This window comes from Alosa alosa, chromosome 19, assembly GCF_017589495.1.
Source record: "Alosa alosa isolate M-15738 ecotype Scorff River chromosome 19, AALO_Geno_1.1, whole genome shotgun sequence".
Taxonomy (NCBI): Eukaryota; Metazoa; Chordata; class Actinopteri; order Clupeiformes; family Clupeidae; genus Alosa; species Alosa alosa.
In genome coordinates, this window is record NC_063207.1 from 24,772,811 (window position 1) to 24,789,206 (window position 16,396).

The 16,396-nt window shown below is 41.3% G+C and overlaps 2 protein-coding genes across 3 annotated transcripts; both read left to right on the forward strand.

Annotated features, from left to right (window-relative positions):
• The first annotated feature begins 1,004 nt into the window (after nt 1–1,004).
• On the forward strand, nt 1,005–7,721 carry LOC125284269 (G-protein coupled receptor 4-like). Of its 2 annotated transcripts, none has more exons than XM_048228152.1 (2): nt 1,005–1,059; nt 6,595–7,721. In XM_048228152.1, exon 2 carries the CDS (start codon nt 6,602–6,604, stop codon nt 7,559–7,561), a length of 960 nt encoding a protein of 319 aa, XP_048084109.1. In that variant the 5' UTR covers nt 1,005–1,059; nt 6,595–6,601; the 3' UTR covers nt 7,562–7,721. The 2 variants fall into 2 exon arrangements, with proteins under 2 accessions (XP_048084109.1, XP_048084108.1); XM_048228151.1 differs by lacking the exon at nt 1,005–1,059 and adding an exon at nt 3,388–3,802.
• Nucleotides 1,936–2,916, forward strand: LOC125312365 (G-protein coupled receptor 4-like). The gene has a single exon (XM_048270873.1). The coding sequence runs from the start codon at nt 1,936–1,938 to the stop codon at nt 2,914–2,916; it is 981 nt and encodes a 326-aa protein (XP_048126830.1).
• Nucleotides 7,722–16,396: the final 8,675 nt, after the last annotated feature.

Sequence of the window (16,396 nt, forward strand, 5' to 3'; positions counted from 1 at the left end):
ATTATAATTTCGCCCCAATGAGGCTATGTAGAAATGTGTTGCAATTTCAAAACCGGATTACTCAGGAACCACTTATTGCACAAAGGCATGTTTTACAATATTCGTATTCGGTACGGTTTGCTGTTTATTGTGATATTGGGTTTGCCACGTGTTGTGTGAAGGGTTAGTAAAATATAAATGGGTAATGGGTGTGCACTGTGTGCAAAATGCAAATATGATTAGCCTAAATTGCACGTCGGTTCAATGTTAATTTTCTCGCGAACCATATATCACAACTTGGCGCTAATAATAGCTTAGATTCCGCACGTTCACCTGATGTGTGATATCATATGTACTGTATAGGTTTAGTTTAGTTGAACCTCATCTGCCAGGTATTTGACCTACCAGGTTGACACTTCAGCGTAAAAAATACTCAATAATACTCAAAGCATACCTGAAGCCGGGGAAATGCGGGGGGAATGCGCCTGGGACGGCTTCTGAAGTAGCATCGCAAATGAGAGAAAATTTATAAAATTCCACAGACAGGGGGTGCTCTTGAACCCTCTCACCGTCTCTGAAAGCATAACCGTGTAAATGTAGATGGCGTGTGTGGCGTGTGAGTGTGTGAAACCAATCAAATGCGTGTGTCTCACGGCCAATGCGTGAGAGTTGGCACATATGCCTTGAGCAAGGCACCTAACCCCTCACTGCTCCCTGAGCGCCACTGTTGCAAGGCAGCTCACTGCTTTAGGTTAGTGTGTGCTTCACCTCGCTGTGTGCTCTGTGTGTCTCACTAATTCATGGATGGGATAAATGCAGAGACCAAATTCCTTGTATACGCAAGTATACTTGGCCTATAAACCTGATTTACATTTACATTTACACTGTTTTGTAGCTCTAACCAACTCTAATAGATCATAATGGAACATTTTTGGTATAGTTTTAGCTTTCCATATACACATACATCATTGTTTTTGGTATGTTACCCTCTTCCTGCTCAGTTTTTCCAGATATTGTACCTATGGTGACTGTGGACATGAGGATATGGGCAGATCATATTATCAGATCTTTTTCATGAAGGTAGGTGCTGTCATTTGTTTTCTGTGTGTGACAAAACAACTGTATCGCTCACAGTTATCAGCTGTTTCCAGAACAAATGTAAATACCACGGTATACCTAAAGGTTAAACAACCTAACGTCTTATGCATTTGAGGAAATTTCCATATAAATCCTATTGAGCCAACATAAAACACATTTGGTTATCAAATATCTGACCCATGTGTGACCATAGGTCGACCCCATGGTGAAGTAAGGAGGCTAAAACAGGAAATAAACAAATAAACAGGAAATGCTTCATATAGAGCTTTATCAAGGCATCCAAAGTGCTTTAAAGTGAAAGGGAAATCCCTTGCTAACCCCCATCAATGTGTGGCATGTGTCTGGGTGAAGCACTGCAGCCGTCATGGAACACTCACCACACAGCAGCTTGAGGTTGAGAATGAGGGAATGAGCCAATTACAGTAGGGGATGATTAAATGGCCAGCTTGAATTAGTCAGGTTGGGAATTTTAGCGAGAATTCTACACTCACAATACCCACTAGCTTACTTGTTACCCACTAGGCCCTTGTTTTCACCCAGATGCTTGCTCATTTTGGAAAACCTCACGAAAGAAATAGCAGAGGATTATGACCTCTGAAACAAATAGACTTGTGATTCACTAAATAAGGGATTGCTGACTTTAAGACGTCACCCCTCCAGTGCGGTTTCAAGCGTGAATTTATGGACTGTATATCTTTGAATGTGTGTGGTCCCTGCTCAATCCAATACAGCTCCTCAGCTAACACAAATCCCACAAATGTTTTGGGATATATCTAGAACATGATTTACATGTGTTAGATTTGCATGGTCCCATCCATGCTTGAAATACTTGTCCAGTCAGTGAGAGTCACAGCCACGATGAAGCCGGACGTGTTTTTCAATGCCAGCAATGCCAGCATGCCTAAAAACTGTGACAAAGTGGATTTAGTGGACCGGTTCATGTACCCGACTGCATATTCAGTGTTCTTTATCATAGGATTTCCAGCCAACTGCCTTTCCTTTTATGTTGCCTACCAACTGATGCAAAAGGGCAACACCATAGCAGTGTACCTGGTCAACTTGTCTGTGTCTGACCTCCTGTACACCATCACGCTGCCCGTGTGGATTGAGCTTTCCCTTGGATGGCCAGTGGACAGCACGCTCTGTAGCCTGATCACGCTGATTATGTACAACAGCTTCTATGTGGGAACCGGGCTGCTGTGCTGCATCTCAGTGGACCGTTACCTGGCCGTGTTCTACCCTCTCCATTTCCTGTGGGTGAGGGAGTTGCGCACGGCCACGCTGGTAAGTGCCGTGGTGTGGGTAGCTGAGTTCTTGGTGCATGCCAGCCTCCTGGCCCACTCCGGTGCCCTGGAGTCCTTCTCTGCCTTACGTCTGTGCGAGGAGAGGATGCCCATGCATCCTGCGGATGCCATTGTGGCAATCGTTCGAGCAACGCTTGGGTTCCTTCTGCCTTTGCTCTTGATGATCTTCTGCTTCTGTCAGATCATGAGAGCCCTCAACAACAGTGCCTCACTGGAGAACGACGAACGCAGTAAGATCCGGAACCTGCTGCTCCTTTTGCTCATCACCTACATGGTGGCGTTCACCCCATATCAGCTCGTCATGGTCTTGCGTGCAGGGCTGGAGCCGGTAGGAAACTGTGGCTATGCCACCCTCCTCAGAGACTACTACATGGTGTTTGTCGCCACCACCACAATTAACAGCGTGGCAGACCCCATAATCTACTGCCTTATGAGCCAGAGCGCCAAGACAGAACTGAAAGCCATGCTGAGGACTGGAAGGGTGACACTGAGGAAGCTCCAAACAAAAGACACGTCCGATGCCTCTGTTGCATAACTGCTCTGCCAAAGTAGTTTCACTGAAAGGGAACACTGTCATTTTTGATTGAATTGTTTATCTGTGCATTTTTATGTCTTATAATAATACATGTAAATTGTGAGATACTAAATTAATGAACCACTAAACTATAAGCAACAGACATGGAATTGTCCTGATCAGTTTCCTTTGTTTATAATGGACTTATTCTTGGGTTACCACTGCTATGTAAGGTTACACTTTACTTGAAGGTATCTACATAAGAGTGACATTAGAGTCATGAACGTGTCACAAACATTATAAACAAGTCATAAACATTTATGACATAGGCCTAACGCTTCTGTCATTAAGTGTCATTCGGTTTTTGTCATGACAAGTTGGGTTTAGGGTTAGAGTAAGGTTTAGGGTTAGAGCTTTAGAGCGTTAGAGGTTAGAGAGAGAGGGTTAAGCTTAGGGTTAGGGTTTATGTGTCATGACAGTGTTGTGTTCATGACAGTGTCATGTCACTCTTATGTAGATACCTTCAAGTAAAGTGTTGCCTATTTACTGTAACTATGCTGTTTCCAATATATTGTGATGCAATTAAAATGTTTACTGAGCATTAACACTTTGCTGAGATGTTGCTCCAGTATAGATTATGCCCTTCCTGTTCCTCTTTCTTTCACACCATGAGCGTAGTTTCTTGCCATCACACAAGAGCCCTGCTTCCTGTTTCGTGAAATGCACAAGACAAGCTGTAAAGCAAAGAGGGTGCTACCAGTAGTGCCATAGTTCGAGATAAATAACAAATATCTCAGTGTATGATTGTATCCTATGGTTGCTGACTGGATGGAATACCTGGAACACTTGCATCTTAAAAATTATTTAAGCAGACCACTTATGGTGTGATGAAAGTCCAGCTGACAGTGTAAGTAAAACATATTTTAAAATAGTATTCATGAACAGATGACCTGCTTTGTAAACATGTGAAAATCAATTTGTTTACTGATAATCAGGCCTGTTAGGAATATACACATCCTCTATGTACAGGTGCATCTAAAAAATAGAATATCATGGAAAAGTCCATTGCCCTGCCCAAGACTGAAAGATTTTTTGACTTAATTAGCTGATTAGAGCTCTTCTCAGGTTGATAATTTTGTATTATAAATTCTTTATTCTGATATTTTGTGATTTTGGATTTTGGATTTCCATGAGCTGTAAACCGTAATTATCAAGATTAAATTAATCAATGTTGAAACAAAAAATGCTTGAATTATTTCACTTCATGTATAATGGATATAGATCATATGACAGTTTCACTTTTTGAAATACATTTACAAATTCTCCATTGTTCTTCCATGATACTTAAATGTTTTACATGCACCTGGGGAAGCTACTTGATACACGAATGTTATACTTTGGTACTGAAGTGTGACGTTCCATTTCCATGACGGCAGTATCACTTGATCTAAACAAAGTTTCAAAGTGGCTTAAATAGCATTGAATGTAGACATGTGGCATCATTTCTAGCTAATACATTGTTTTAAATGCAGGCTATAGACATTTCAATGTGTTTTACCTGCTAGGCAGCAGATTAGCCACATAACACAGATTCCCTGGCAGGTGTAATTGAAAGAAACAAAATTCCAGTGGATATTTCATGTCTTATCAAAGGCTGACGGCTGTTGAGTGAAGTTTTTTGCCTCAAAAATAAAGACATGTCCATGAATTTAAGGATTTTAACCACATGCTGTGCAGTTACATGCAGGTGTCTTTTACGGAGGAAACCCATGCTAAAATAAAACTCTGTAGTAACAAATTTGATCGTGTTGGCATGAATATATGTTGCAGTATGTGATTCCTACAGTGTAAAAAAAATATAGGCCTAACGTCTTGGAAATGTTGTAAAATTATTTAAATAGATTAAGAAAGCCACCACTATCGTGACTACTATGGTTAGATTGATTTGTTTAGATCCAATGAAATTTCTGCCTTGACAACTCTACGTCATGGCTTTGGTACTCTATTGCTTTTGTTATTTGTTACACAATAAATGTAGAAAGTAACACAAGTTGCGTTGTTTTTTAACACATCTCTGTGTCCAGATAGGGACGACACAGTTTGTGTTCTTTCAACACATGCCACAGGCCACCCATAATAAAATCATACAAATGTCACATGCCATCTGAGTTTACTTGTGCCTACTTGTTCAGAAGTCATAAATAAACAACAACAAATATTATTTGTGGCAAAGTGCAAGGAACACCAGCATGCATTGCCCATCAGACACTTGCCTTTTAGAAAGTATTGTCCAGGCGGGGTATTGTATTAAGCAGGATTGTTTTGTTAGCCTGGTATCTTCTAAAACAGCATGCAAGATGCAATAATTTCTCTATTTGTTCATAGCAATAATCAAGTTTGTTAGCCTGGAGATTCCAGACCCAAATCCAAAAGATTAATGGTCTGGCCACGAATAATGTAATGGCCCAACTCGAGGGGTCGGCACCAAGCATGCATTAGAAAATCTCACTGCTCGCAATTGGATAACACTATACGACCAATGTTTACTGACTGATTCCGGACTTTGACGCAATTGGATAACACTACGACTGTCATCTGTTTAGCTCGCCTCTGGCCCGCCTATATCAGCTACACAGATGTGATTGGTTCCCCGCGATGCAAGGGGCAAAAGTAACATGCATCATTACTCATTGCCAGAGTCTCTCGCTAAGCAAATTGATATTGTGCTCCCGCGAGAACTCTGGATTCCCAGGGTACTAGTTTGTGCATCCACCAAATAAAGTGTGTGGTGCTGGCTGCATACATAGATTTCTATGCAACGTCACGAAAACATGCGTGCGCAACCAAGAGACAGAAAGCACCATAGAACAGCATAGAGCAATGCAAAAGAGCAAAGGAATAAAATGAGTTTTTGTGCTGAAAACTGCACCAATTCGAAATCATGATGGTTAGAGAATGTTAAATATGTTCAATATCCCTAACGGAATGCATGTCTATGTTACGATGTTATATTAATAATGCAAATGAACGGCAAACTTTGACATATAGTCTGAAATGAAATGTTATTATCATTGAGACAACAGGGGTATACAAAAAAATCCGATTGTAGCTTACAGCAGCCGACTATTTAGGTTAAGTTTATAACGTTGTAGACGGCCATCAAGCGTCTTCTGCCTCACGGCTTCGCGCGCATCTAGTTTTGTTGGTAAAAGGGAAACCCGTGTATAGGCAAGCAAGACTCATTCACAAAGTGAATAGAGTCTGGTCATTAGCGATTGGGAATCGTTTACAATGTTAGCATGGTGACGGGCATAAACATAGTGTTAACTTTGATCTCATTGGTCCAAACCAATCACATTGATCAGGGGTTCCTGATGTTATTTCCTACTTCACCTAAACTTTACAAACTGACAAAAAACAGCGTTGGTAGCAGGGCTGTCAAAGGAGTTTCAATTACAGTGAAGATGCAATACATAATTAAGTAAAATTGAAATAAAAGATTGTACTGCTATACTACTATAACTGTAGTTTCTGTAGCTAATTGCACAAACATGGAAAAAAATACTCCATTTCCCAGCAAAATGTAATTAAACTGTCAGTTCACTACTCCCAACATTGTTTTTATGTAATGAGAGAGTATTAATTGACAATCAAAAAAGTGAAAGTGAGACTTGTCTTGTCTTTGTCTTTATTTGGTAGAGAAAACATGAATAACTGTACGCTGAATTCCAGCACTGACGATTGGGATCCCCCTGAAGAGATGAAGAAATCCTTTGTCTTTCTGCACATCGCCGTTATAATTTTTGGTTTCCCCTCCAACTGTTTCTCAGTGTTCGTCTCCTACCAGCACATAAGACAGGGCAATGAGCTGGGAGTCTACCTAATGAACTTGGCCCTGGCAGACCTCTTCTTCATCATGATGTTACCCATCTGGACGGACTACTCATTGAATGACGACTGGCGCCATGGGGGCACTGCTTGCACTGCGTGTGTCTTCCTGTTGTTCACCCACTTCTATGCCAGCGTGTCTTTGTTGTGTTGCATCGCTGTCGATCGTTACCTGGCCGTGGTTCACCCCCTGAAGTACCCTTTCATCCGAAATCTGGGACCAGCCATGGGCATCTGTGTGCTTTCGTGGACCTGCAGTATAATCTTCAACGCCGCCACTGTGTCCACACCGAACGTGTATGACGCAAAGTACAACATCTGCCTGGACACCTTCCCTATACATGACACGCAGAGGCAAGTCAACATTGCTCGCTTTTTCATGTGGTTCCTCGTGCCATCTGTGCTGGTCGGGTTCTGCTACTGGAAGATCAGTGAAGAGGTGCGGTCCAATCGCGCCACCGAGAAACAGGAACGTCAGCGCACGTGCCGGCTCCTTAGGTTGGTCCAGCTAACCCTGGTCATCTGCTTCGGCCCCATCCACATCATGCTTCTGCTGAGGGCTTTGTTGGAGGACTGCCAAACACTACCCTGGCTATACTACCCCTATAAAGTGTCCGCGGCCCTGGCCACCCTCAACTGTTTGGCCGATCCTCTGCTCTACTGCTTCATCACCCGGTCAGGGAGAGCCAGTGTCAGCAAGGCTTTCCTGTTCCTTCAGAGGAAGAGCATGGGCAACAGCTCAGAGGGAGAACTGAAACAGCAGTTTCACAACCCTTAATTACAGTAGCAATAGACTTTCACCATGGCCTGGGTGCAGGCCACTAATGGGTGCCATGCTGTGCAGTGGGTAGGTTCTTAACTAACTTGACTAACTTGAGCCTCTTTGTTAGAATGTATGTATCTTCTGCCTTTACATTTGTTTAGCCTTATTCTTTGAATATTTTGGCATCATTAAATAAATATTTATTTGAATAAAATATTTATTTGAAGTAAATATTTATTTGAATAATAAGCTGTTGAAAAACTACTGCAATAGTCTCTATTCAAGAGAGAAACTGTTTTGAAAGAGACTTTCTTCATGAGCTGCAGCAACTTGTGAAAACCAGAATTTTATTTTTTAGCATGTAGCAATTCATCATCTTGAGGTCTTTCCGGGTACAAGATGGTTTACACTCATAGTCCAAAAATAGACCCCTACTGTACTGGGGTTACCCTTTCAGATCGTGAAATGGAACATTTTTATCTTCGTCATACCTCATCCTGAAAGGACTTCTTAAAGACTGGCTCTGCAGTATCAAGAAAAGGGTGCTCGGAGCAAATGTGGTTTAATGGTTCAAAATAAATGCTACATAAAGCAAGAAACTGAGCAAAATGCTTGAAACTCCTTCATTCATTTGAGTGTGGAGTTATGTTGTGCTGGTGTGAGCCCACTAGATGGTGCCAATCTTGCATCACATGCCAAAATAACGCTCAATGGTGTTGTAAGCCCCCACCATCGACTTCAAGGCAGCGCTGCGAACCTTGACTTCAAGGCACTAACCCTAACTCTAACCCTAAACATAACCCGTGCCTAACCCCAATGCCTTCAATGCAGCACTGCCTGGAAGACGACGTTGGGGGCTTAAAACACCATAAAACCAAAAGAACCTCTTCCACCTCAACCATGATAGGACCCCAAAAGACTGAAAAACAGCAATGTGTATCATTACTGCATTTCAGTGAACCTTTTACTGCAGGTTACATACATGCAACATCTCATTCTCACAACACGGAGTATCTGAATGCTGAAGTTTTACATCATGAGACAGAGGGCATCTTTTGATGAATACACAAAATTAACATTGTGACTGGCCTTTCAAAAGTAGTGTCTTTAGTACTGTGTTTCTTTCAGACATATTTGTAAAATCATTACAATTTTACAATTTTAGACTGATTTCCTCAGTTTTACTTCTACTTGATCCATTAAACTCTTTGTTTGCTTCAATTCCAATGTAATGTTTTACCTATTCTAAAATATAAATGTTAAAAGATATTTTTTTCATATATAGAATAATTTATTTATAGCATCACTAAATGTTTAACGCTATATTGTGTATCATGTGGGACAAATACGATCAAGTGGGACTGAATGGGCAGTGCATATGGAGTGAGGATTGTCTCAAAATGATTTAAATATATATAAAAGGATATATATATATACATATACATACATTTATAAATATCCAAATACAAAATACAAATATAAAAATGTGGCATACAAATAAATAAACAAATTTATATAAATAAACGTGTCTTTGTAGATATATTTTCGAGATTTGAAAATAAATATGCTTGACTTTGTATTTGGAATCTGCATTTGTGAATCTCCTTTTTGCTTTTATGTCGATGACGTAATTTTGAGACATTCCTACTGCACACCAAGATCCACAAATAAATACCACTAGATTTAAATGCGAAGATGTCTGTTATCAACTAATAGTAACTGAATCTTTCCGACGCTGTTTTCCCTAGTTCAGTTCAGTCAAGTGGTCTATGACTAGCAGGATTAACGATATGGAAGACACTGGATTAAATGACTGGAGATGGATATCACTTTGTATCCATCTCCTACTGCGCTCTAAAATATTTGGTTTAAATGGAGATGTAGATCATCACGGGTGCGTTAATAAATCTACATTGCGGCGAGTTGACACAAATGATTCACTTTGACGAATTTATATAGTCGATTGCATTGACTAATCGTCTCAACCCTAGTTAGTTTACTTTGAGCCATGCTCTTCCTTATTTGAAACACCTTTGAAAACAGAAGATTGATTTAGGGTGTTTGGAAATGAATGTTAGCTCAGATGCTTTTTGAGACTTTTTGTGGTCTTAATGCAACATTTTACAAAGCACTGACAGGGCCACCAAGAACTGTGAGCAAATCAACAGCAGAAATGTCCCAGCCCGGTGTTTAAGATGCATCATAGACAGGTTATCTTTCAGGTATATTTCCCATTAGCAAACAATCGCGTTAGCAAACGCGTTGTGGCTAACTCACTTAGCTCCTGTTAGGCTATGGTCAGAAAAGAATGAGATGACAGTCGAAAGATACAATTACAGTGCTGTTATCAATTTGTTTGGTATAACCGCATTTGGTTTTCCACAAATACACCACCAATCAAACTAGCCTCCATTACTCAACCAATGCTAACGGTAACATTATTTTACCTAGGCTATTCATATAACATTTAGCCTGTATTTGATTGTATTTATTATTTTAACTGTAGCCCTTTTTGTTTTTGTGCCTTCCTGTATTTATTTATTGCACTTTACTGTGAAGCACTTTGGTGTGGCTAAGCCATCTGTAAATGCTCTATATAAATAAAATTGACATTGACATTGACAATAACGTACCCGCAGTAAAAACCAAGCATGTCTGATAAACATGGCTTCAAGAAGAAATGGCAATTACATTTCATGTGAAAATAATCCTACCCTTATTAGACATTCTTTGCCGTAAACAACATAAATCAGCCGGTTTTAGAAAAAACCCCGCACTTCTACCTGCAGTTAGGTCTTGCTGCAACGCTGCGCCATCTAGTGGACAAACTATAACGCCAATACTGGAAGCCTAAATGATGATGAATATTCGGTTTTTCTTTAGGCCTACTGAATTTGTAATTATGTATCGGCCGTTATAATTGCCGATACCGATAGTATGTGCGTGCCTGTGTGTGTGTGCATGAGTATATGTGTGCATGCGTGTGTGTGTGTGTGTGCATGCGTGTGTTTCTGTCTGTGTGTGTATGTGTGCGTGCGTACATGTGTGTGCATTTGTGCATGTGGATGTGTGTGTCTGTGCCTGTGGATGTGAGTGTGTGTGCATGCATGATTGTGCCACGGTTCAGGTAGTTATTTAGGAAAAACTGCATTTTTTGCAATCCCTATAATACCTATAATACCTTCGATACCTATGCTAGCAGCGGTCATAATAAATTGTCAGGAGGGAAATGAAATGACAAATATCTGCTATGGCAGCAAAAGGGAGGTGTATGATGGATTTGCATGCTGTCGTCCTTGACGATCTATTTGAGTTTTGATGATGTGCTTCAAGAAATAACACACAGAGCTCAGTTCAACAGATCAGTACACACTCTCCATACTTTACCACTGCACTGGGCCGCAAGTCGTTTGTGAGGACTTAAAACAGGTTCCCTAATGTATTGTGAAAACAAAGTGGAACATAGACAGGAAGTCTACCGACCTCGACTGCAAAACAGAGCAGACATCTCTGTGGGAATCAAAAAGTGATAAATAGAGGTGCCTCGTCAAAGCTCTCTTGCTCACACTGCTCCTGATAACAGAAAGCCTTTGTCTCAACTTCTACCAGAACCAGCCTAGATAGTTATAAGGCTGATGTATTAACTGAGTCATCTGAAGAAGTGGGGGCTGTGCATTCCTGTCCAACCTATACAAATCCACAAGATGATATCATGATGTTGCTAGTTGCTGCAGTGGCTGTGCACATCTGTCTGAATACTTGTTCAGACAACTTGTTCAGAGAACCAATTTGAGTGTTTGTTTTTGCCTTATTTTTAGCATCCCACTGACTCAGTTGTGGTGTAGTGATAATAGGTTTCATGACAAGTAAATGATACTGCTTGCACATGAGATGCTAGATGTTTCCTTGTTGGTTCAAGATGCAGTTAATGGCAAGGTTTAGATCACTAATTACAGGCACCAACCAAAAATCCAATCGCCCTCTTAGACCACTGTGTAAAGCATTAAATGACATATTGATATTAAACTATTAGATAAAGACTAATAGAATATCAAGAATGAAAGTTATTTTCATGACTTATCACTTAAGTAAAACCATGAACAAATCTGCTGAAAGAATTACTTCAGCATTAGAATCGCCTGAGCTCCATGTTTCAGTCAAACAGAGTAGAACGCTGAGGTTCAACAGTGTCATGAAATGAACCATGCCGTCCTAAAAGAAATTCTAAAAACTGGGAGCAGAAAGCACCATGCATTTACTCTCTGACTGCGTCCTGTGGGTGTGGGCAGGGGTGACATGTCAGCTGGAGAGTTCATCCCCGGGAACCGCTGTTGTGGCCTCTCAGAGGAGCTTTCGTCAAAAAAAAGGGGGGAGAAATCCTGCTTCCAGGATGAGGTGCGTTGCATGACACCCATCATGGCAGCTGTGCCCATGGACTATAGGGAATTGTCACATGCATTCAGGCGACCACAGACACACACGCATTCACACACACACACATTCACACACACACACATTCACACACAACAACATTCACACACAACAACATTGCCACGTGCAACACAGAGACACTGAACCAAATAAACAACAAAGTTATATATGGAAACAAGGCTCTGGAATATAAATGCTCACTGAATGCCCAGGTAATAGTGTTACGTAACTACTGTATACTAATGTGATATAAGCTAAATACAGGAGATTAAAGGAGGCAGATGTGCACGGTACAGTGTGGTGTGTTAGCATACACACATGTATGTTGATGAATGTGAATGTTTGTATCTGTATGTGCATCTCTCTGTGTGCATCTCTGTGTGTGTGTGTGTGTGTGTTTTCACATTTGTACTGTAAACCATGTTAACTGTTACAGTATGCTCTTTAGGTTTATAGACTGGGTAGAACGCCTTAGACCTTGTTGCTGTGGGTATGTTTTCCCCCCATCTCATCCTAGCCTTCTCACTAGCTCCTACCCTCCAGCTCCTTCCCTCCCTGTCTTTCCCCTGCACACACAAACACACACACACACACACACACACACACACACACTCACATACACACACACTTTTGTACGGAAGTTCTCCGAAATCAGGCCTGGCTGCTGCTGTGGCTGCCAACATTGCTATTAGATATGAGATGAGTCAGCCCAACCGACAGCTACGTCTGTCACGGCGGAGGCAGAATCACTCCAATAATGACTCACAATAATGATGGAGGGTAGGGGGGCAGGGGGGCAACTCATCTCAACTCATCTCTCTCAAGTACTTCTTCTGCGGTTCAAACCATCCCATGGTGACACAGAAGTCACTTTGAAAATAGACAATGCCTGTTTCCACAGCCAACAACAAAGTGTCTTTTCGAGACTGTTACCGTCGCTGTCACGGGCGTCGCCTACTTTCTCTTCCCTTCTTCGTTGACATGTGTCAGCTGTGCGACTTTCTTTACCCTACATATTTTTTTTTCTGGAAAGTGCATGATGTGGGAACCAACCGCTTGGCTTTTCACAGAACCCGGGGGCCATTTTTTCCTCACCTCTGACCTGGCGCCCGTCACCTCTCGTGTGGCGTTGTGCTCCTCGCACGCACATCGCACGTCCTCCTTCCCCTCCCTGGCCACGCATCTGGCTCCTTTTGAAGTGGTGCTGGGGACGGAAGTCTGTTGCACTGGGTGTCTTTCCCCCCAGGCTCTTCCTCTTTCCGTTTCCACCCAGCAGAGAACGCTTGTTGTAAGATGTATACAAACTTCCAGCCTGCCTCCGCAGCTGCACAAACCTGCACCATCAGCGATTTAACACAGACACACACGCATGCAAACTATCTGTGTGTGTGTGTGAGAGAGAGAGTGAATGTGTGTTTAAGAGAGAGTGAAAGTGTGTGTGATAGAGAGTGAAAGTGTGTGTGAGAGAGAGTAAAAGTGTGGATGTGTGGAGACCATGGTGTTTTTGAGGCCTTGACTAAGTCAGACTTTAGACTGTTTGTCCCTGTGCCTCTCCAGACTCCTACTCCCTCTTGCCAAAAATTTCAACAACATTGAAAAACAGAGTGGGAGGGATATGCGTGGTACGCTTCAAATAAATGACAGTTTCCATGGTGATTCCACTGCAAACTGGCCCCATGTTTTTACGGCATGTTGCAGATGCCCAAGGAAGCTTTTAAAGAATATCAGCTTTTACACTAATGGACTTTTCCTAATGCAACACTGGCTTCACTCCTGAGCAAGGATAAATGACTATGAACTCAATCTATCAAGTGGTGTCAATCAAGAGCTTCTTGATCATATAACCAAAAGTGAGCTCAGTGGGAGAGAGCGCTATTGGAAACAGGATGGGCCATGCAGAAACACAATTAAGCTCATTTGCAGCTCACAACTCATTTACACACATTTAATCATACAAGCAAGACAAAGAAAGCAGAGAGAGAGAGAGAGAGAAAGAGAGAATGAGAGAGAGAGAGAGAAAAAAAATTAGTAAGATCTATAGGTTTAATTGCTGTATAATTTCTCACTGCTTTTTGATGGTGCATTTGCAGGTATTTGTGGTATTTTGTAAGTACATGTATGAAATGGAATAAACTGCACAGCCAAAGCAACACTGCTTCAGGTTAAAATGAATTTCTTTCATCCTTTTCAAAATTATTCATCTTCATTAAGAACAATTAGGTGCATTGAAATGCTTTTTACAGATGTGCTTTCAGTGAGCTTTGAAGTCTTAACTAACAGGTATGTGAAAGCTGAACATTCATGATGTTTTTGGAGGCAAAATCATTTGAAAAGTTACATGAAGGTTACATTGAATATTAAAAAGGACTGCAAGTGTTCAACCGTCAACTGCCTGCTATTGAAGAGTAAGTAATTCACTCATATTGGTATCATCAGAAATGAAAGAAGAAAGAAAAGAAAAGAAAGTAGAAAGTCAATAATACATCCCTCCCGTTTGACAAACACTAATTTGCACCTTACACCATTCTCCGTTCCAAGTCTAGCTAATGCACCTGAGAGAGGAAAGCACTATGATGTAATACTTTCATGTCTATTATGGCCCACATGGGCTTGTTTACAGTCCGACTGGCAGGAGGGCTGCACTGCGGTCTTTTCGTCGTTAACTGCAGACAGGACGTAAACATGCTCATGGCCTGCCCTCCACGTTGCAATGCAAGTTTACGCTGTTGGGGGTGGGGGTTATGTGGGGGTTGTGTGGAGGTTGTGTGTGCTCACGTGCTCCCATCCATCATGAGTCATCAATAAGACAACAAGACGTGGTAGACAGGTGGAGGTTGCATCAACCTTGGAGGCAGCCCTGTTTCTAATAGATAGCTACTCTAATAGAGAAAATGTATCGCTCCTCCTCCCTCTGTCTCTTTCGGTCTTCTCCTCTCTTCCCTCCCTCCATTACCACCCCACCCCAACACTCTTCTCTCTATCCAACTATCTTCTTTCCTCTCTCATCACCATTGCTGTCTTAGTCTTTGTCATTTGGTCTCTCGCACGTGCTCACTATGCTCCTCTCCCTCTCTCTCCTCTCATTGCCTGTGCTTTGATTAATTTCCTGTCGCGTGATCGGTGAGATGGCTTCAGCTCTACGCTCCAAGTCAAATTGTATGAACCTGGCTGACCGCAAAATGATCTGCTGAGCCCTCCACCTTTTTGAAGTTAGGCTGGCAGATAGTCATGCGTACCAACCTTCCAGAGAACCAGGTGTCAGGGAACACTATTTATCATCCATTACATAATGTTGCTTTGCCCAACCCTTTTATACCAGGCTGTGAGTGGTTCTCGCATGCAACTGTAGTCTCATCACTGCATCCATTGTTTTTGTTCACACTTCAGTCTTTATTTATCCTGATAATTATGGGTTGTTATGAAGTTTGAAAAGCTTCTCTGCTTTTCTTTAAAGGTTTAGTCCATTATTTTTGGTATCGTTTTATGAAAACTGACTTTTCATAAAATAACATTTTAGAACTCACTGTGACTGTGGGTGGCACAGGGAGAAATGTGAAAGGTGTGTTCTCAAAGAAGTACGTCTTAGGACAGGGTTATTTAACATTTGGTGTTTTTCCTTTATTTCTCAAAAGGCACTCACTAAGTCTCATGTAATGCCCAACAAAAAACTATTGTGATCAACACGGCCCAAGTTGTGGCACTTTCCATCAGTATTTCAAAGCACTTAGTCAAAGTCCATCAATTTCTACACCTGCTTAGTCTACCAAAACGGCATGCAGTGTTAAATGAGACAGTTTCTGTTGTCACAGGCAATACTTCATAACAATAAGCAGCTGTTACACTGAAGAGAACATTCAGATTAGTTAGTATTGAACTGTCCAAGTATATTTTAGAAACTAAAAAGATTTGCCAATTTATTATTAATATCAAATAATTATTATTTGATATACTTGTAACAGGGGAAGACAAAAATGCCACCATTTAGAATGCTGGCAGTCCGTTATTTATCATATTTTTGTGTTTATCTAGAAAGAAGAACCACCCCTGAAACACAGGGAAAGCAGCTGACCACTCCCACAGGCCATTATTAGAAGGGGAATGGACCGCATGGAAATATCTCCCCACTTCTGATATTCTTAAGATTGGACATGATTAAATGTGATGAGATTAACTGTCTCATTTTTCCAAAAATGATAACGGTTGGCAATTCCAGCTCCCAAAGGCTTTGATTGGTGATAAACTTTAGTTCCTCCACCAGACAATGTCTGCACCCACCCTAAATGGCTTAGTTTCCAATCAAACTCAAGAGTTGTATAAATCTAAGTGATTGTGATCAAATGTATTACGATGTACAACATTTCTCAGCATGACAAGGATATGAGATATTGTATTCACAGACTGAATATTTGATCTCTTTGT

Coding starts and splice junctions, on each gene's coding strand:
- LOC125312365 (XM_048270873.1), top strand. CDS start 1,936: ATGAAGCCGGACGTGTTTTTCAATGCCAGCAATGCCAGCATGCCTAAA.
- LOC125284269 (XM_048228151.1), top strand. CDS start 3,783: ATGAAAGTCCAGCTGACAGT. Junction 3,803..6,594: donor ATGAAAGTCCAGCTGACAGT/GTAAGTAAAACA, acceptor TTTATTTGGTAG/AGAAAACATGAATAACTGTA.